This window comes from Epargyreus clarus, unplaced genomic scaffold (assembly GCF_041222505.1).
Source record: "Epargyreus clarus isolate Ecla_fem2 unplaced genomic scaffold, WU_Ecla_fem_2.2 ptg000012l, whole genome shotgun sequence".
In the NCBI taxonomy this organism is placed as follows: Eukaryota; Metazoa; Arthropoda; class Insecta; order Lepidoptera; family Hesperiidae; genus Epargyreus; species Epargyreus clarus.
In genome coordinates, this window is record NW_027332220.1 from 1,107,664 (window position 1) to 1,129,721 (window position 22,058).

The 22,058-nt window shown below is 38.3% G+C and overlaps 1 protein-coding gene across 1 annotated transcript; it reads left to right on the forward strand.

Moving 5' to 3' along the window:
* The first annotated feature begins 28 nt into the window (after positions 1 to 28).
* Positions 29 to 21,689, forward strand: LOC140746037 (TLC domain-containing protein 3A). Its single transcript, XM_073078017.1, has 8 exons — positions 29 to 194; positions 3,265 to 3,365; positions 6,727 to 6,888; positions 18,006 to 18,168; positions 18,698 to 18,889; positions 19,208 to 19,438; positions 20,145 to 20,283; positions 21,273 to 21,689. The coding sequence occupies exons 1-8, from the start codon at positions 162 to 164 to the stop codon at positions 21,293 to 21,295; spliced, it is 1,044 nt and encodes a 347-aa protein (XP_072934118.1). The 5' UTR covers positions 29 to 161; the 3' UTR covers positions 21,296 to 21,689.
* Positions 21,690 to 22,058: the final 369 nt, after the last annotated feature.

A 22,058-nucleotide genomic window follows, 5' to 3' on the forward strand; every position in this document is an offset into this window, starting at 1 on the left:
AGTGTCATATCGCCAACTTGACATTGACTATTGACATTTGTGAAACAATTTTTCTGTGACTACGAAATACGAATTATTTTCCGATTTTACTAAATATTTTCAGTTTCAATTCATACTTACAATGTTTTAAAATTAACTCCGTGTTGTGTAAAAGATTTACAATGATAAAAATCCTGTCATTCGGTGGCATGAAGGTAAAAATAATTTTACAAATTAAAATTTGAGTAGGGTCGTAAAAATTATAAATTATTTTTACATCTGAAGTAAATACGGTGGTACGACATTTATCAAAATAACATATTGTAGTTACAGCTATTATTAAACTATTCTTATGATGGGACAAGTAATAACATTGTGTGTCACATAACAATATATTTGAACAAGCTCTTAAAACATTAATTTTTTTCAAAAGATTTATATCTATTTTTTCTACGAAGTTTGTAATTTTAATATTATGCTGAATGATTACATTATTCTATTATCTTCAGTTAATTATTTTGAAAATTTACTTCCTAATATTTTTGGTATACTTTTTTTATATAATTTTATATAATATTTTTATTTTTAATTTCATACAGCTTAGTTTAATTTTATACAGTTAGTTATCATGAATGGAGCGATGAGTACCATGTGATGTAACCATATATCAGATGATATTTATTAGTGCATGACTAAGTGGCTTATTTGCATGTTATTACTCACGTTTGTCTGTTTATAAATGAAATATTCCTTGTATGCAAAGTATTTATAAGTGTTGCTACTGTATGATAAATTAATCAATGTTAAAATTAATCAAAAAATGCTCAGTCAGGGCATTAATATGTAGGTAAAAATCCTATTCCTATTTGTTGTCTTTGAGGGCACTGAGGTCCAAAGTATCTAAATACATACAAAATATGGACTATGTCTGAATTAAATGGAAATAAATAAATAAATATGTCTATGCCTGCTTTTGAAAAATAAAATGAAATGCATCATGTAAGCTTTTAAGTGTTTTATAATACTGTGGTAACAAACAAGATAGACTGCATCTATCTGATGTTATGTGGTAGCTGCTGCACATACATCTGTGACCAATTATATAAAAAAAGTGTATAAAACATGCATGCATTACCACTCCTGAAGACAGATGTTAGCTTCACATGTAACCCATTCCAACAGCAATGGGATTATGTCTACCCTAGACACAAATTGATTGGAGCTCCAAATGCCCTTAGTCAATGGTAATTCCTTTCCATCAGAGTGCCCTCCTACCTTAACAGTTAAGTATAAAAAACCTGTCCGAAATCTAGAATCATCATTATGTTAATATTTTCATTGTACTACAACTGGTTTACAGTTGTTTTTATCAGTACAGTTAGCTTCTAGTTTTAATGACACTGACTAACTCTAACAAGGTCAGTGTATAAAACTGCACAGTTCTAATTTGCATGAAGACTGATAGAAACTTATGGAACATTCTTTTAATTGTTCACACAAAAGCAAAATAAATAATGTTTTATAAAGTTTGTGGAGTCCTTTTGGGTTGTAAATGAGACATATTTATTTGAGGGGTTCAAACTTAGTCCTCAATGGTATCGATGCATCTGTAGCCGACCTTAGGTGGGACATATTTCATAATAATCATAGATTAGTAGTATGAATGCTTACCCCTTAATTTGGGGGTACAGAGTTCAAATACCAGATGGGTCTTTTTGTTTACACATTGATTAGAAGACACTATCATAATTTTGTTAAAATAGTGGAAAACATTTTGAGAAGTCAAAAGTCTAAGCAAAATGTCAGGCTTTTAAAGGTTTGTGGACTATGGAACCCTTTTCTTTTTGAGGGAATCTCATGCCTAACTGATGAGATGATGACTTATTTCATAGTAGAACATATATCAGTAAATAGAATTTAAGCCTTAAGTTTTAAACCTTTTCCAGAAATTACTTTCTTCATAGCATTCAGCAAACAAAAACTTTTAAGTACTATTTTTATATTATTCCATTATAATACTAATAAAATAAATTATTTAAAAGTTTCTAATATCTCTGAACTCTACATGTATCCAAGGTTATAGAGCTACATGCTTGTTAGGCTTAACTATATGCTTATTAGCGTGGTTAATTGGGCAATTACGGGGTTTGGCCATAAACCATATCGTGACCAGTAATTGTTACATGATATATGATAGTAATGATACTAACAGAGTTAGTATATTCTATTTTGTATAACACAGTCTTCAATCAACAATACCAACTATTCTGGTACCTGGTAATCTTGTAGGAAGAACATAGTTTAAACTTTGACCTTTTCCTTTTTCTTGTAAGTTGCAACACAGATGGATTGGCCTCTCGACATATATCATCTTAAAACAAATGTTTTTAAGAAGTGCCTAAAATTATGTGCCTATTTTTAAAAGTAAATGTTTTGCAGTCTATTTCACTTCTATATCTTCTGTCTGAATGGCTGGCTGGTTGCCTATGTCTGGCTGTGACATAGACACAGACTAAGGTGGTAATACCCTTTGATCATTTGTGGTGTACTTTGGGTACGAGTCTTATTTGAGGTTCATTACATACGTCCATCTGCAGCAGTTCCTACTTACAGCTCATTTCCTACTTATATAACAAAAAAACGATGAATAATATTTTCATCCATTGTTATTCATTATATTGTTTTTTAATAAACAAGCCAATAAATTCCTGAAATGCTGTACCACATATTATTACTTGTTTTTCCTATTCAAGGAAATAAAACTCAATAGTTTAGTTTCGCATGTTTATATATCCCCTCTTTTTTTAATTAGTTCATCCTTCCTCGCATTTTCGACTTCCGCTAGATAAAGGACATATATTATACAGTAGGTATTGATAACTAAACTGCCGGAACTAAATAACGTGCACCATTTACCCAGAACGTGGAAAATATCTGAAAACGTTTAATTAACAAGTCCGGATAAAATTAGTTCCAACCTCGCGAATGACTATTTCTTTTAATGAAACACTTCTTATCTTGAGAAATTTATGCATTCTCCTCAGTACCAGTAGTGGGCTAATTTTATTCCGGAAAACGTCTTGGAATTAGAGAAAAATATTAAGAAAGTCCACATTTTTTTACCTCGACTACGTCACTGCTTTCGGACAACCCCCGTAACCCTGTAATAAAGCTAAAGCTACACTCATGGCAGTAGTAGTGCCTTAAAGGCCTCAAGTAACGCTATCGCTCCAGATAACCTCACTGAGATTTGATTATAAAGTTTAACAATATTTTTGTCCACAGCCCAAAATCGACCGCTCGATGCTGTACATCAGCATGGTGGTGAACGTGATCGCGCTGATCGTGGCCCTCGGCCTCCTCATCGAACTCAAAGCTGAAGATCGGTGAGTTGACTAACGGAATCTGTATTTTTATAAAAATACTTGTCTTGACTGACTGACTGATTGATCATCGCAGGGCCAACACTACTGACGATAGAACCATTTGAACAATGGGTCCTATTCGGTCACCATAAAATGTTGTTAGTAAATTAATTTGGTAACCAATTATGTCGAACTTGTAGGATAGATACCACTTAAGGAATTAACGGCCTTAAATCTGGTACAAACATGGACCTATTGAATAAAATGTTGTCGTCATCGAAATGAACTTGGTCCTCATATAATTATCATGGTAATTATGGTAGCCATCTGTTTTTACGTTTCCGTTTTATAATCGTTATATTTCCTATCTGAATATACATATGTTTATTATTTAACAAGGATTATCATGCATATACATAATTATATATTTTGTTTAATATGACCGTAATTTTAATTTTTACGTTTATCAATAAAAGTTAAAAATATACATGTGCCAAAATGTGCAACGGTTTGAGAAGGACCATTATAAAAAGGCTGTACACTTAAAATTATCAATCCTTTAAATTACCATTTCCCCACAGGTTCGCTTCCCAAAACGATAGTTTCATAAAAAGAAAAAAAAAAACAAAATGAACGTAGATAAAAAACCGGGAAGTTCTTTAGACGCAATAAAACAAATTGATATCATCCGTGGACGTGTACCTACGACACGAGTAAATTGGGGACATTGGAACAAGTGTCAGATTAATCAGAGTAACCTCGGAGGAGTTGACGCGGAACGACGCGCGTGCGCATCTCCATGTAGCATAGTCCTATACATACTACGCCGAGCTTCGTAGTCAAGGCTAAAGAAATTAAACGTCGATAAATTGTGTCTCACCGTAAGCGTATGAGCGAAGAACTATGAGTAATTTATATATCAATATGTGAAACGAAAACTTCTCTCACAGCCCTATACTAGAATACCTTGTGTTGTGGCTGCCATGGACACACAGACAAGTACACACACACCCAGACCCAGAATGGATATCCAAATTCATCTTTAAGGTGTTTGTCTGGCCGGAGTCAAATCCGGAAGCCTTTGCGCGTGAGACCAGTATGGTGACCGCTCCTCCGTGTGACATTTGGTATAGACAAAACAGGGGTGGCGGTGGTGCCACCGGAATCAAACCACAGGACAAATTAATTATTCGAGTATTTCGTGAATATTTAAAAATTCGCATAATTAATTTGATATTTCTTCCCTTCACATAAGAGAAATCTCTTATGTAAAGGGTGACAATCTAGACTTATCGCAGATAGATTCAGCCGACGTGTTACATTATCTTTATTGCTACACGCGTAACTCAGGAATTTAAGTAAGGTTCACGGTCTGTAGTTGAAATATATTTAAATATACGTAAATATTTAAATTTGTGGTAAGTATGTATATTTAATGTATTCGTGGTAAAGATTTAAATTAAGTATTCATAATTATATTATTCCAATGCCGTTTTACTGCGTACCTTGTAGTTTTTATTCACTTACAGTGAATTACTACTCGTAGTTAAACGAAAGTCGTGGTCATCAATATTCCCAAATAAAAACCTCTTGTCCTCAGGGGTAGCAACGCCTCTGTGGCCCCTTCCTCATGAAGGACTGCAGATTGTAGTCCCATATGAGGCAGGTGGGGTTGCATGACGTCCCGCGTGGCGGAGCGGTCACCATGCCGGTCTGACGCGCAAAGGGTCCCGGGTTCACTCTCCGGCCATACGGCCAGATATCTAAATGATGAATTTAGATTTCTGTTTCTGGGTCTGGGTGTTTGTGTATTTGTCTATGTGTGTGTTCATGGCACCCACGACACAGGGAATCCTAGTGTGGGGCTGTGAGTGTAGAAAGCGTTTATTATTTTATATAGGCAGCAAGGATTCTTAGGAATCTTAAAACTTACGATACTACTGCAGATATATTGCATTGGTATTTTTAATAAATAATATGCAACGAGTGTAACACTGATTTTAAGTACGGAAGCACATGTCGTTAATATAAATTATATTAGAAGATTAAATAATATTACGATAAGCCCTCGATTCGATCATTGATTTGGGCTGATAAGTCTGATTTATCTTTACGACATGATATCTACTACTCGACCTACGCCTGCCTAATATTATAATATATTAATATTGGAAATTTTCCACTAATTCGCTAAATTGGAGCAAGCTGGAGCTGGGTGGAGTATGCTTCAGGCCTCTCAATTGTGGGCAGAGATCCATGTCTAGCAATCAAATCCAGAATCAATAAGGGTTATTGTCAATTATGGATATTAATATTTTGAAGTGGTCTTAATCATTTGCTTGGCGCGGAACTCACCAGTATTCTAAATATAAATTGTTCGAATAAATATTGTAATCCGAAATTGACGCGTTTATATTTGCCTTTCGCTTTTTCTGTATAATGTACGAGCGAGAAACGCACAAAAATCACCATTTGGGGTCGTACACTTTACTCAGACAAGTTTTAAGTAAAACAATTGCATAACTGCGTATCTAATGTAAACAATAGTAGAAGATGATCTCGTTTATCAGCGTCTAAAGTGGTATGAACATGCACGATTAACGTCACGCGCGATAGGTGCAAGATAAATATTATATAAGATGTTCCTGATAGTGATTATAACCGTAAATGGAATTGAAGTCTTAAAGACTGTAATCTGAATTTTGATCGAAATCTTATTCGTAGACTAACATTTTATATTAATCTGATTCTATACCTTGAATTTTGATTTGAATCTTACCCAAAATGTAGATTTTAAAATCTCAATCTTAAGGCTTTAATATATTGGCGACAGCCCGCACCAGCGACGTCCCCTACGACAGATGATGGCAGCCGACGACCGACGTCAATGGTCGCAGACTGTCGCCGGCGACTGTCGCCGCTTGTCATTCGTTGTTTGTTGTCGTCATGTGTTACTTTCCTTACTTATTTAGTTGTTACAACCGACGGGGGGCTAACGCAGCAGTCGCTTTTATTCCCGTCTCGCTCACTTCCTATAGCCCTCTCTTTCTAGCACGCTATCTCGCTCATTCATATCCCTCTCTTTCTATCCTATGTGTATCTTTATTTTCCTTTATTTATTTACATAGAATAACTTATTTCTAATACAATTGTACATAATATAACATAATAAAATATAAATCTTAACTAATTAACAATTTACGCATTTAAAAAACAATTTACAATCATAACTTATAAACTATTTATTCGCCGTCCGCAACATTAGTGTTAACCTTCATCTCATTCTGTATTTCAATCGCAATCTGCACCTGAGCCATAAACATTTAACTTTCAATTTTTATCTGAATCTCACTACAATCTAAATGTAACACACATTTCCCAGGATCTCGGTACCCCGCGGCTGCGCCCTCTCCCTGCTGGGCTTCGTGTACTTCATGTCGCTGTACGAGGCGTGCGTTGAGGCGGCGCTCAGCACGGCGTCCGGCGCCCGCTTCCGCACGCAGTTCCGACTCGGACAGGGCGACGTTATGGATATATGCAACAAGTATGTCACTCTATTGTGTATACTAGCTCTATACCAGTGTACAATTATGTAGGTTACCTTGTACCCCGAAGATATCTGTAATACGGCCTTAAAAGTAGCTAAAATTTCATGTAATAAGAAATTGTTCATGATGATGCGATGTATGAGATACAAAAACAAAAACTAGAATTTAAAAATATAGCCTACGTCACCCCCACAATTTAGACAATTCACAATTTCACGACACTTCATTTGTTAAAATCCTTCAACCCGTTCGTGCTATAAGGCATGCCAAAAAATTAGACATACATACATACGCTCGAAAAATATTACCTTCCGCAGTCAAGTAAATATAGAATTGTACGTTAAAAAACAATCATAATATTATACAACGAACATTATTTATTTATTTATTTATATATTTATTGTAACACAAACACACGGTTAAGGTACAACAGGGCAAACTTAATGCCTGATGGCATTCTCTACCAGTCAACCCTTGGTGAGTGGAGAGAATTTGCGGCAGGTGTCAAAATACATAAATATTGTAATACTTACTACATATATAAATACATATCCAAATACATACATACACACATATATCTAAAAAATAATAACAAAATATTATAAATAAATATAAATATATATATATATATATATATATATACATATAATATAGGTGAAGAGAAAAGAGATAAAAAATGCTTTATATGTCAGATGAGGAGCTCAGATACTCTCGGACAAGTTTTTTAAATATCGCTTTGCTTGGAGCTTTTCTTATGTGCACGGGCAGGGCGTTCCAGAGCAGAACTGCCTGAACAGTAAAGGAAAAATGGAAGAAGCCACTATTATGTGATGGAATATCTGCTTTTAAATTATGAGATGACCGAAGCATTTTATCGTGAGTTAAGTGCCGGTACTGGAAAGAATCCTTCAGATAAGAAGGAGTATTCGTATCATAAAGGATAGAATAAAGAAGGAAGAGAACCCTAGAGTTACGCCTCTGACGAATAGTAAGCCATTTAAGTTGGCGACGAAATAGAGAAACGTGATCATATTTTCGGAGACCAAATATGAATCGAATAGAATTATTGAGAAGGCGCTCTAGTTTATTAAGAAGAGCTTCGGTCAGATCTGGGTAGCACACGTCTGCATAGTCAATAATAGGCAGAATAAGAGTGTTGACAAGCATAAGCTTGGTCTTAATAGGAAGAAAGTGTTTTAGACGATATAGTGAGCGCAGAGTGGCGTTGACCTTCCGGCATACTTCCACAACTTGCGGATACCAAGTCAAAGAGTTGTCGATATAAAGCCCAAGATTTTTCACTGTTTGAGCGATCTGAATTTGAGAGCAGTTGTATAAGATAGGTGGTAGGGAGCTATAATCTACCTTTGTCAGCAACCTTGAACTACCCATGACGATCGCTTGGCATTTGGCAGGGTTGACTGAAATCCCATGGCGCAATGACCAGTTATAAATGGCACTTACGTTAAGATTAATTGTATCAATTGCGCCATGGAGATTATTCAAATCTGCTTGAGCGTAAAGTTGCAAGTCATCTGCATACAGATGATACGAACAGTTGAGAACAGAAGTTATGGAGTCAATAAATAGAGAAAATAGTAATGGTGAGAGAATGCCGCCTTGCGGCACGCCAGTCTCTAAATGAGCCCAATCCGAGGTGCTATTGCCCATACGGATGGATTGCTGGCGTCCGCGAAGATAAGAAGAGAACCAATCCAAGACAGAGGTGGAGAATTGGAGATGGGAAAGGTAGGCAAGGAGAATATCGTGGTCGACCGTGTTAAAAGCATTGGAAAAGTCAACAAGCACCATCACCGTGAGCCTTCTATCATCCATTCCTTGTCTGATGTCATCACATACCCGTATTAGAGCAGTGGTGGTGCTGTGACCAGAACGGAACCCGGACTGATATACACTCAGCAGGTTATATTTTGATATATGAGAGGAGACTTGCTTATGTACACAGGCTTCCAGAATCTTAGAGAGGAACGGAAGAATAGATATGGGCCGATATTCGTTAGCCAGCACAGGATGGGGTACTTTGGGAAGTGGACAAACAAAAGCATTCTTCCAGATAGTGGGGTAATGTCCAGACCTTAGAGAAAAGTTAATAATATGCGTAATAACTGGAAGAAAGCTATCGATGACGTTAAGAATCTTGACCCTACTTATTTCATCACATCCTACAGCCTTGGATTGGATACTAAGAATAATCTTTTTGATCTCTTCCTGACTAACGGAGGAGAAGTCGAAGGTTGGGCAAGGACAAGATTGCATTGAAGCAATGGAAGCTATAGTGAGAGGACGGATTGCATTGTTCAGGGGAGACGTGGAAATAAAATGACGGTTTAAGTCATTCACAGATAGAGAAGAACTGCAATCCAACGATGAAGGTTTGCCCACACCGAGAGACCTAAGAAATTTCCACATATCAGCGGCAGATGAAAGAGAAATAATAGAATGGATATATCGGCGTTTGGCTATTCGTACCATCTGGTTACATCGATTTCGCGCAACTTTGTATGCGGACCAATTAAATTCAGTACGCTCCTTTTTAAATTTCCGGAAGGCACGATCCCGTCTGGTCATCGCCACTCTAATATCATTATTAAACCAAGGGGCAGGAGGACGCCTCAACTTCACCTTGTGCACCGGGGCATGAGCATCATAGAGGGATAAAACTGATTTATTGAAAAAAGAGATTTTCTCATCCACAGTTGGTGCATCAATTAGTGGAGCAAAGTCTATAAGGGAGGCGTCACTCTTCAGTTTGTTTAAGTCAATCTTTGCAAAGTTTCGCAGGTCTAAAACAGCAGGTTTATGTTTGGGAGGCTTGATCTTATATGAAGAATAAATGAGATCATGCCGTGAGAACCCGGGAGCGGAAAGTTGTCCATGGGTTTCAATGCACTCAGAAGAAGCTACAATGATAAGATCAATCCATGAGTCATCAGTGTCGAAATTATGATGAGTGGCCGATAAAGCAAGAAGTGTGAAATTTACAGACTCAACTAAGGATTTGAGTTTTAGAGATCGTGGAGTGCATTTTAACATATCAGTATTAAAGTCTCCCATTATTAAGCAGTGTGTGTACTCAGACCCTAAAGTCTCAAAAACTGACTCTAAAGAGTCAGAAATGTCGATGGAGGGAGGACAGTATACTACACCCAGAGCCGCCCTAGTGCCCATGACATCAATTTCAATGCACAGAAACTCGGGGGATGCATTGTAACATGAAGGCGATGCAGAAATTACTTTATACTTGATGTTAGCGCGCAAGTAAATAGCTACACCGCCACCACGCTTCCCCGTTCTGTCGTTACGTATCAGGACAAAGCCGGGAAGTGGAAATAAAGAAGAGTGCAACGACGGTTTCAGCCAGGTTTCTGATACTAAAATAGCATGCAGACTAGGTACATTGAAGGTAGCCTCGAGTTCAGCATAGTGGCTTGGAATACTCTGCGCATTGATATGACATATATTTAGAAAGTTCTTTGAGGAACAGAATACCTCCCCAAGTTTGTAGTTTAAATTAACATCCGAGGAGCTAGAGCAAGATTCAAAAATGTCAGAAGAATCACTTAGAGAGAGATAAGCATCATCATCTAACATGGTAATTAAATATAAACAATAAATAAAATACTATCTATATAAATTATAATTTACAATCGGAAATAGTACTAAAATAAAACTAAACTTAAATTTCATACTCCAGCACCAAACCCAAAAGTTGACTGTTCACAATTTTTAAATTAAGATTAAAGTAGACATATAGCTCAATTTAAGGTAAACACTAAACATATAAAAATGGCCAAATTATTTTTAATAGCAATGATAACAAATTATATTATAATAATAAAATTATAGCAGTGCAATAACAAAAAGCTAAGCGATTTAGATACGTACTCGCAAGAAGTTTGCCGAGTAACTCGCTGAACAGTGTAGTATACCAAGTTCGTGTCTATTCGTCTATACTATGCTCTATGGGTATGAAAACTAGGGACAACGAAAATAGTATTAAAAACATAGACTATGAATAAAAATATGTAAAATAAAAATGATAAATGTTGTCTATGACTACAGAAATGATCGAAACACAAAAGAGCAGTACAAGTAAAAATTACCGTGGTTCACACAAGGTATAAAGTGGTATAACATTTATCAAAAGTACCTATATAAAAAAATAAAAAAGAAATAATATGCAAATTTTACCTTCCAATAAAATTTCTATTATGTTTCCTGAGACGTCCGAAGTCCATTATGAGAGAGAGTACATCCTTCTCGTTCTGCTTGTCGCCGTCAGATGTCACTGTTTTCCAGGCAACTCGCGCCCCTGGCGCCCTCACCTTCCTGCTCGGAACTAACTTACAAACCGGAAGCCGCCATTTTAGTTAATCATTGTTCGTCTCATAATGAGGAATGGCTAAAAGTACCACCAGGAAGACATTACCTGGACTTCGGACGTCTCAGGAAACATAATAGAAATTTTATTGGAAGGTAAAATTTGCATATTATGTGTTCCGGTTGACGTCCGAAGTCCATTATGAGAGATTTGTTTGTTATCTCCTGGTGGCTTATGTAAAGGTTTGTAATTAATGCAACAATGTGATGAATCAGTATATCTTAATCATAAGATATCTACATAATTCACTATGATTCTATAGACATGAAGAATTATATAAATTACAGAATTAAAAACAAAACCTCAATTGGGTGCTGAAAAGTACTTCGATAAAGATTTTTCCAAAGTAGAATGCTCGGATTGGTTTAATTCTCTTTGATAAAATTTTCGAAAAGTTGTCTCATGTTGCCAATTAGCTTTGGCCAAAATATCATTAATAGGATAATTTTCTATCCAATTTAAAGAAGAGACAGCTGATCTAAAACTACCAGGGGATGCCTCTATACCAGCTTCCATTAGTACTCGTTTAATCCAACCTCCGATAATTGTAGGAGTAGCTGCTCTGATCTTACCCCTAGTAACAATAAATAGATTTGAAAGTGAGTCTCTATAAACTTTAGTCAAATTAAATAAGGCCCTAAGCCAGAAAACAGGATCAACATTCCTATCAGGACAAGAATGCAATAACCAACTAGATTGCTTGTGTGATATGGAATCTGTTTTAGAACCAAATACGGGATTCAAAGTGATAGAATCACCATTATCTATAAAATGGGATGGATCACAATGCAAAAGAGAAAGGTCATGTACTCTACGACCAGAACACAATAATAATATTGTTGCAGTGCGTCTGGAAACATCATATAAATTATTTATATTTGGATTAGTATTTTTAAGGTATTTAATAAGAATCCTAGCATCCCATATCGGAGCTTTAGGTGGAGCTGGTTTTGCAAGTGATATTGCTTTTAGAATATGTTTAACTATAGGGCTTGCTGATAATTTACAGTTACCAAACGTTTCACAAATAGATGAAATCGATGACTTATAGACCAGTATCGTTCGATATGCTAATTTTTCAGATAAATAAAGATGAGCTAGGTATTTAGCGAAATCATGAGGTTTCGGAGAACGAAAATCTATATCAAACTGTTGACACCATACCAACCACTTATTCCATATAGGTGTGTAGGTTCGACGAGTAGATGCTCTCCAACATGATGTAAGTAATTCCTTTTCTTCAGGTGACCAATTATTTAGTAATGAGTCCCACCCGAAATGAGCCAGGCTTCCAGTTGTAGATTGCAGATATGAGCTGGGGCTCGCCCTGTGAATGTATCTATCAGGCAGTCCTTCAAGTTCAGTATGTTGATTGGACGCGTGAGAGCTCTGCGCTTCAGGTCTGGGCGCCAATAGGGTTTCGTCCACCTGGGTGCTATTATTATGTAGCGACCGCTGGCTGTGTTCAAGTGACGCAATACCTGCGGCATCAACGACGGAGGTGGAAAGGCCCAGGCCAGGTCGTAACGCCAGGATCTGCTGAATGCGTCGTGAAAGCAAGCGTTCGAGTCTGACAAGTCTCGTGTAACATACCTCGGGACGACGTGAGCGTCTGCGGAGGCAAATAGATCTATTTCGGGAATTCCCCAAAGATTGAATATTATGCAAGTTGCTTCTTCCTTCAGATGCCATTCGGACCCTGCGCGGTCGCGTGATAAGTTGTCGGCTTCCGTGTTGTATATTCCCGGAAGGTAGTGAGGGATTAATACAATATCTAGGTGGTCTATCAACTCCAGGAGTTGTTTGGTCAAATTTAATAGTGAAATGGATTTTGTTCCGCCCTCTTTCCTGATGTAAGACACCACAGTTTTGTTGTCGCTCTGAAGAATTATTGTAGATCTCTTGAGAGCAGAAGCCTCTGTTGTAATTGCAGCAATCACAGCATACAATTCTTTCAGATTGGAATGACAACTTATTTGGTGTTGATTCCACTCTCCTTGAACAAACTTGTTGTTGATCACAGCTCCCCATTGAATATCTGAAGCGTCGGTTATTACATAATTTGTAGGCCGAGCTTTGGGGTGTATCAGAGTATGTTGGCAAATGTTCTTCAACCACCACTCCAGTTCTGCGCTCACCTCCTCGGTGAAGTGAGAAGTTTTGAGAGGTTCCTTGCGCAGGATACGGCTGTGCCGCTGCAAAACTCGGCAATGCAACCTTCCCCGGTGGGTGATGAAGGTCGCAAAGTTGAGAAGTCCTAAGAGGCGTTGCGCCTGCTTGAGGGTCCAACTGCCAGCAGCGAGGAGAGTTTGTAGGCTTTGGCGTAATTTGTTTACTTTGTCTGGGGGCAGGGACGCAGTATTGGTTTTGGTGTCCCAAATTATGCCCAGATATTCTACTGTCCTCGTCGGAGTGGTAACAGATTTTTTCAAGTTGATACGCCATCCTAGACTGGTCAAAAACTGTAATGCCATCCTGACCTGACGTCTGAGAGTTTCTTTGCACTGATGAACAATAAGGTAGTCGTCCAAATAAATCACCAGGCGTAGACCTTTCCTTCTCAGCATTTCGGCAGTCCAGTTTGTTACTGTAGCAAACATTCTGGGTGCTGCTGAGAGGCCAAATGGCAAACAAGTCATTTGTAGAAGCTGTCCGTTGTAACTGACCCGAAGGAAACGTCTGTGTTCTATTCGAATAGGTATATGGTAATAGGCCTGACTGAGGTCCAACTTCACCATCCAGTCGGCAGGTTGAAGGAACTGAGGCATTTGACGATAATGAAAAAGATGAAAATGCTTCGGGGACATGTATTGGTTTAAAGCTTTTAAATTGAAAATCATTCGACTCTTCCCATTGCCTTTCTTTACAAGAAAAAGTTTCGAGATGAAAGATGGAGTTTGAGGAGCTGGTTCTAAAATGTGTTGCTGTAACATGACTTCTATCTCGCAAGACATTTTGGACGATACAGGGGTTTGAAACAGATTTAATATTTCTGTGGACGGCATGATCAAAGGGGGTGTTTGATTGAAAGGAATACGGGCCCCTGATATCAATTTTATTACAGGCTTGGGCGGATTGAGTTCTGTCCAGTTGTTTAAGTAGTACCGTAGGCAGCCCCCCCAAAAAGTCGGTGTGTCATTTATTTTGATGTCTTCTTTTCCTATTGAACTTGTTCTTCTGTCCCCTTGACTTTTTCCCTGAATTATCGTAATCTTTTCTTCCGGGAAAGTCCTTATCTCGGAATTGATTTTTCTTACTTGCTTGTGCACGAAAGGGTTTATTTCGAAATGAGTTAGAAGATGAAGGTTCTGGTGACGTTAAACGGTTTAGGCGTGCAGTTCGAGTAGAAAACTTCTTATCTAGCTTATCTAAACCTCCTATCTTACTTATATATGCTGACAGTGCCTCGGGATTAAATATATATTCTGACGAAGGCGGCGTTCTGTCGAGATCTTCGCGCATGTATTTCTGCTTTAAGTTTTTTAACAACGCACGACGACGCGATTCTAATACTTCTGCACGCTTGCCGCATATTATTTGCAAGATATCTTGGGAAACACTGGTAAATTTAGATTCATTACCAAATAAATTCTTAAGATTTTCATAAAGTGAAATAGGTGTTAGTTGCCCTTCGGATTTTTCTGACCAATTTATTAAGCTCTGTAACGCACTGTTAACATACTCATTTTGGGCCAAGAAGGCATTCGAGAGTGCAGCATAACTACGTTCTATTTGACTTAATTTAAAAGAAGAAAAAGGATCTTCCAAGCTTCGTAGTTCTTCATTAATTCTTAGTTCCGAAAAGGCAGGAAAAGCAACGTATTTTTTCTGAATATCGATATAACGTACTGAATTCCATTCGGGTGTATCAAATCTTTGTAAAGACACAATTTTGGCAACTCTATCCGAACTTGCTTTCGGCACCGTGGGTTCTTTAACTGAAACACTGGGTTCCGAAATATTTGGGATTTTTGAACCACTGGGCGGATGTAAAAAATTTTCTCTTGACAGGCTGGATGTAACGTCTTGTGTGGTTGTTACCTTTGAGAGGTTAGGGGCCACTGTAGCTTGAGTGTGCACTGTAGCGTGAGTGTGTACATTTGTGTCTTTACTGACAAAATTGGCCTGTACAATGTTATTCAAATAACTCACCAACTGTTGAGATAAGCAATCAAACCTTCGATCCAACTCAGATTCCTTTGATGTAGAACGACGTTTACTACGGCGGCGGCGTTTTTTATGCGATCGGCTACTGTTTGAAGTGCCCTCAGAGTCGCTTTCAGAAGATTCACGAGCACTTGAATCGGGAGCACGTGGTCTCTTCATTGCTGCCGCCGATGGCGCGACTAGCTTTTCTTTATCCATTTATCACAGCTCACGAAACTACTTTATGGAAAACAATGACTATTCTAAAGCAAAAATTTAAATCAAACTTTCTACTTTTCTCTCAAAAGTTTGTAAAACTTTAGAACTTTGCGACTTCACAGATTAAGAATGACGCAACAATGATTAACTAAAATGGCGGCTTCCGGTTTGTAAGTTAGTTCCGAGCAGGAAGGTGAGGGCGCCAGGGGCGCGAGTTGCCTGGAAAACAGTGACATCTGACGGCGACAAGCAGAACGAGAAGGATGTACTCTCTCTCATAATGGACTTCGGACGTCAACCGGAACACATAATACTAGTAATAAACAATTAAAATGAGAGTTAAACTATACATAAACAAAAATAATTGTTATTAAGGTACACAACATGGAACGGAACGTTAGGCTATTTTACACAGCAAAAGACAAATGTCATTGACGTGACACTTGACATTGACAATGAAGTATTAAGAATAAGACATTAGACATATTTAATAAGTACTATAATCGAATAAAAACACTGTATCTGTAGTCGCCAGTGAATATTCGCAACAAAATATGGCCACACACAGAGCAGAAATTTTGCACTACCGCCACAAAAGAAAAAATAATAAACAAAAGGAAACTTGTTTACATACTGCAAGAAACAAACTCATTTCTTGACCACGGCGCGTCTACTTCGCTTAAGGTCGTCCCCAGATAAACCAGCTAGCGGCAATCTCCTTCTGGCGTCTTGAGGGCGATTGGAGGGCTGCAAAGGGGCCCGACCACCTCTGTTTTCGCTCCCGGAGCTCACGGACTTGTCGTCGGACGATGGAGGAGAGTTAGCAACTGGGAACTTAGACAGAAGCGACACGAACTCCTCTTCGGAAACGATCCTCTCCCGGCCGCCACCAGGGACTTTGACATGTATCGTCCCATCAAGAGTCCAAACATTTTTAATGCCAAAGTGTTTCCGGGCTCTTGCATGAATTGAGTATCTAACTCGGGTTAGGAATTCAGACAGAGTGTAGCCTGAACCCTTGAGCTTGCTTTTGGACTTCCAGACTTCAGATTTGACATGATGATCGCGAAAATGCACCAAAACAGCTCGAACCCGGTCGCTACCTTGAATGCCCAGCCGATGACAGCGCTTGAAAGAGGTCTCAGTGATATGCGGAAGACCTAATTTGTCGCGAATGAGCTTTAATACTTCACGCTGTATGTCGATCTCAGGCTCTTCGGGTAAACCTTTGAAGAGCAGGACTTTTTGACGCTGCCTCATGTCCATGGCATCCAGCGTTCTGACGCAATCTGAAACTTGCTGACGTAGCAAATTCAGCATGTTTCCTACAAGTTCTTTAAAAGCCTGGAAGTCCTCTGCGAGTTGCATCACCGTGGGATTTGATGGAACACTTGCTGCCTTAAGCCGGTCTTCGAAGTCAGCCATTCTCTTGTTCCAGCTCAATTCCAGCTCAGAGACATATTATTATACAACATTAGTATTAACATAAAAAAAATCTATTCAAATTTCATTGGAATAACGTGTACAGTGTACGCATTATCACATATCTTTCATTCCTCAAACTATTCAAATTTCATTGGTATAACGTGTAGACATATCTCTCATTCCATATATTCATAAATCAGTCAAAAGTAGACATTGTGAATGCAGTAAGCTCGCGATGCTAATAAGGTCCTTCCTTGCGTGAATGCTTGTAAAATTTCTAATGAGTTTTTTTTTTTTAAGTTGAACGTGTCCATGTGAAGGCCTACGGCTTTTTAATTTGTATAAGGATTTCCTAGATTCATGTTTTTGGGTTATCTATACTAATATTATAAAGAGGGAAACTTTGTATGTTTGTTTGATTGTAATTAATAGGCTCAAAAACTACTGGACCGATTTTAAAAATTCTTTCACCATTCGAAAGCTACATTATCGAGTGACATAGGCTATATTTTATATGAATATATTTGATAAATAGATATTGAGGCGGTACAAAGTTTGCCGGGTCAGCTAGTATGTTATAAAGTAATAAATATTTTTTTTTTTTGACATGATATGATTTTATCAACGAAGTCTACAACGTTTAGTTCGTAATAATAAATTTTTGATTGAAGTGATTCAAGGTGCATTCGCGTCTGAAATCAAAAAATTGACGAATTTTAGAAGCAATTTATGTGGTGACAAAAAAGGGTTGACATTTTTGATACCGACAATTTATTTGGAAACTATCCATAACAAATCTATGTTAACCCCCATTATAGGCAGTTAGAGACATTTATATCCCTATATTAGCTCGGGGTGGTGTAAGCGGTATTATCCTTCCTGCGGCAATTAAACCCCCTTACACCCCTACATTCATCTCAGGGTGGTGTCGGCGGTGCAAGCGGCGTTCTCGTGCGTGACTGGCGCGGTGGTGTGCCTGTGGTCGTGCACGCGCGACTTCGTGCGCACCTCGCACGTCGTCTCCGAGGGGTACGCCTGGTTCGGCGCCGCATACTTCTTCTACGATATATACTCTATGTATATGGTGAGTGCTATAATATAGTAAGGGATAAAGAATTTAGACGGTGGTGGTAAACGATCATAATATTAAATAACCCTTCCTTGGCAGTCGGGTGAAAAGAGATGTTAAGAATGCACTTTATATGAAATGTTTTGATTTGATGTCCATTTGATGGTTATAAACTACAGACATTTGTAATAAACTATTTAATTAAATTGTGTAAGGCTTGAATGTGGTAACAGAGGTTTTCTTACACCTGAGAAGCAAATAATTTAAGGCATATATTACTATATTGTTGCATAAGATTGCAATTCATTTGTGCATCCGCTCTCCTTGGGAAGATGTACAATAAATTTCTTTTGTGGACTATTAAGTTAGTCAAAGGGGTCGGAACGGGGTGTAACTGGTTAATGGCGGAGGGGCGGTTCGTCAAAGTAATTACACTAAAGCCGATCCAGCTTTGCTGTAACCCTTCTAGGTTTCTGACTATGATGACAATTAAGGCGCATGTACTTATGAATTTAATCTAAGATGTGATGTTTGAACATCCCAGGTGCACGTCCACATGATAAGTGACGGCGCCCTGAAGAGCAAGATCCGGCGGCTGTCAAAGGGCGGAGACGCGCCGCTGTCCGTCGGCGACGCCAAGCGCGAGCGGCCCACCTTCCTGCAGTACTGCCGCCACGAGCCCGTCATCCTCATGCACCACCTGTTCATCGGCGGCTTCGGCTTCCTGGTCATCGTGGTGAGTGTTGGTGCTGTAGTGCTGTAGGGCGTGACAGCAAGCGGAGCGTGGAGAAATATAAAGTTATTTTATTATGTCATTCTGAAGATGTCGTTTATTAAACACGTGGATTTATTATTTTGTGTAAAAACACATTTTTATGAAATTTCACGGTTAACTGCGGAGAAATAAGACAGAGAGAGAAAGAGGGAGAATTAAATAAAAATTACAAATAAAGACCAGTTTCCAGAATGATCGTTCCCAGATTTTTATATTACAAGTTAAGTATGTACACGATTTTTTTGTTCTTTTTTTTTCATTTTTATAATTTTATTTCAGTACCTCCGTGGCGGCTTGGGCGACTGTGTCTTCGGCTTCGTGTACCTGATGGAGTTGTCCACGCCGTTCGTGTCGGCGCGCGGGATCCTCTCGCGGCTGCGGCTGAAGGCCACGCGCGCGTACGTGGTGAACGGGATCGCCATGCTGCTCACGTTCTTCGTGTGCCGCGTGGCCAGCCTGCCCTACGTGTGCCTCATGTACAGCCGCGTGCTGGGCTTGCCCTACCTGGAGGTACCGTTGTGTTATATAGCAGTGATCGTTCCATAGTTTTGGTTTGTAAAGGCTATCAATATGCACTTCACCAGCGCGATGGTTTTGAGACCTGTGGCCATTACTGGGACAATAAATAATATTCAGGCTACATTATCTAAACGTACTGTTGTGTATGTTGTGTATAATAGTAATAATAATTATCCAATAGTTGGAAAGTCGAATGCTGAATATGGAAGCCGAGGGTATAAGACTGATGTTTATATAAAACGCATATTATAATATAATTATTCCTTGCTTTAATGATAAAAGTATCAAGATTCGTTATCGATGCATTGTAAAACACCCTTATATTTATTTGTTTTACATAATTATGTTTGTTTTTGCGACATTATTTTTTCTTGAATTTATTTCTTGACTTTTTTTACTATACAAGAATTATTTTTTTAATTGTGCATCGATAGCCAAATACGAAAGTATAAGTAAAAAGGCAAACGCTAAAAGTAGTTACGATATCGATTTTGATAAAAATTAAAACTAAAACTATATCACTACATTTTTGCAAATCTATCTCCACATCCCGAAATTAAACGAATTCATCATTAGAAAGAAGACTTCCTGTATTATTGCGTCACCGAATAGTGTTGCTTTAAATTTTGGGTAGTAATGATAAAAGTTTACTTAAAATATTCACCGTGTATACTGACTGTTTCGGATGTGACTGCAGGCGATTAAGTCGCTGCCGCTGGGCTGCAAGGTGTCGATGTGCATCCTGCTGCTGCCGCAGCTGTACTGGTTCTGCCTCATGGCGGCCGGCGCCGTGCGCGTGCTGGCGCCGCGCGCCGCCGCCCGACAGCTCTCCGCAGGTACTGTTATCGCCAGACTGCTAGTCCGCTCTGATGTTGCTCCGAGCAGGTGTAGTCATACATACGCGGATTATACACCCACACTGTTGCTTTAACACTCGCCAATTGATGCTTAGGTATATACGTTATATATGTGCAGTGATAGTGTAGTAGTTAATTTTTGGATGGAGGGGGGAGGGTTGTAATAGGTTAAATTTGGTTAAATTCTAACTGTAGTGTTTATTTGTAAAGTCTGTCATATCCTCTACGCTATCTCACCGGGTCATGACTCCTGTGACAAAGATTGCACCTAATAGGTGCAATCTTTGAGAACTTAGAACGTCAGCCACCGCACAAAAAAACCGAAGGTAATAAAACCCTTCGAGATAGAATTATCCATGGACGGTTTTATCACGTATTAGGCATCCATTTTAGTCTTTAGTAGCGGAGTGCATATTTGATAATTTACAGACAGAATCCCCTCCCTACCTTTAAACTTTTAAAAATGTACTACGAGGCTTTCATTATTTTTAAATTTAGTTTGCATTAAATCAAATCAAATAACTTTACTGTGGAACATAGGTTTATATTATAGGTGTACTTTGGGTGATATTCGTCATATTCCGGCCCCATGGGCATACAATATTATAGTAGAAAATTAGAACTATTTAATATTAACATTAGTCATTAAACTTTAACGGACTTACTCATATAGTCCGCGCGAAACTACTAGTCCGCTCTAAAGTTGTTGCGCCCAACTACAAGCATATATTTTCTGTAGCAAAGTAAGGGCATACAAACGCAGCTATATACCCGTGGGCGAGAGCGGATGGGTCCCCGTCCGGACGGGAGGGGTCCTGCGCTTTCTTCGTTCCGCGAATATCTACAATTTGCTATTCGACGCGATTAGTGTCTATATTCAGAGCGGAGCAGTTTGATGTGGACTGTATTATTTCGTTACTTTGTAAGTCCTTCATATCCACCCTTAGCTAATAATGTAATGTGTTCAGGCGACGCGGACAAGCGCAGTTGATGCCGGCGGCGCGGCGCGGCGCTGCGGGCCGTGCGCGCGCGCGCGCAGCTCGCCGCGCGCTAGCGCCCGCTGCACTGCTACCACACGCGAACACGACCATGTGCTAAGTCTACATTTCGTTTTTATTTTGCGCAACTATCAGTTTTAGGGCGTTTTGAACACACGAGCGTGTACTAAATCCGGATGATTGCGTTGTTTTGTTACGTTAAAAGTGTAAAGTTATTTGAAAATCTGGTAAGAGTGTTTTCTTAGAGATTATTTTGTTAAAATTTGAAATATTGTCATTCCAAATAAAGAAATTACCTACGTAGAAATAAAACAGAATGAAGTTAATCTCAAAATTATTCTTCAATGAAAATTATTTAGGTGAGCGAAATTAATTATTTTTAACATATTATTATTTTTTTTTAACACAAACATTTGTCTATTTATGATTTAGATATAATTTATAATAATTCTTAATTCTTGATATGATCAATGAGATGAAAAATGGACTTAGCACATTGCTATTTTAACCGACGATTAGATTATTTCGCGTAAGACAGTATAACTTGTTTCAATAAAGATTTCATTTCAATATAACAGCATTTGTATTTACATTCTATGTGTGAATAAAAAAGGTGTACAAAAACTGTTATATTTAGATTGATATCTTTATTGGGTCAATTTATACAAACATTATTACAACAAAATATATATACTTACGTTAGAATGGATTTCGTTTATTATAATATTTATAGTCTTATTATTACGTGCTATTAAT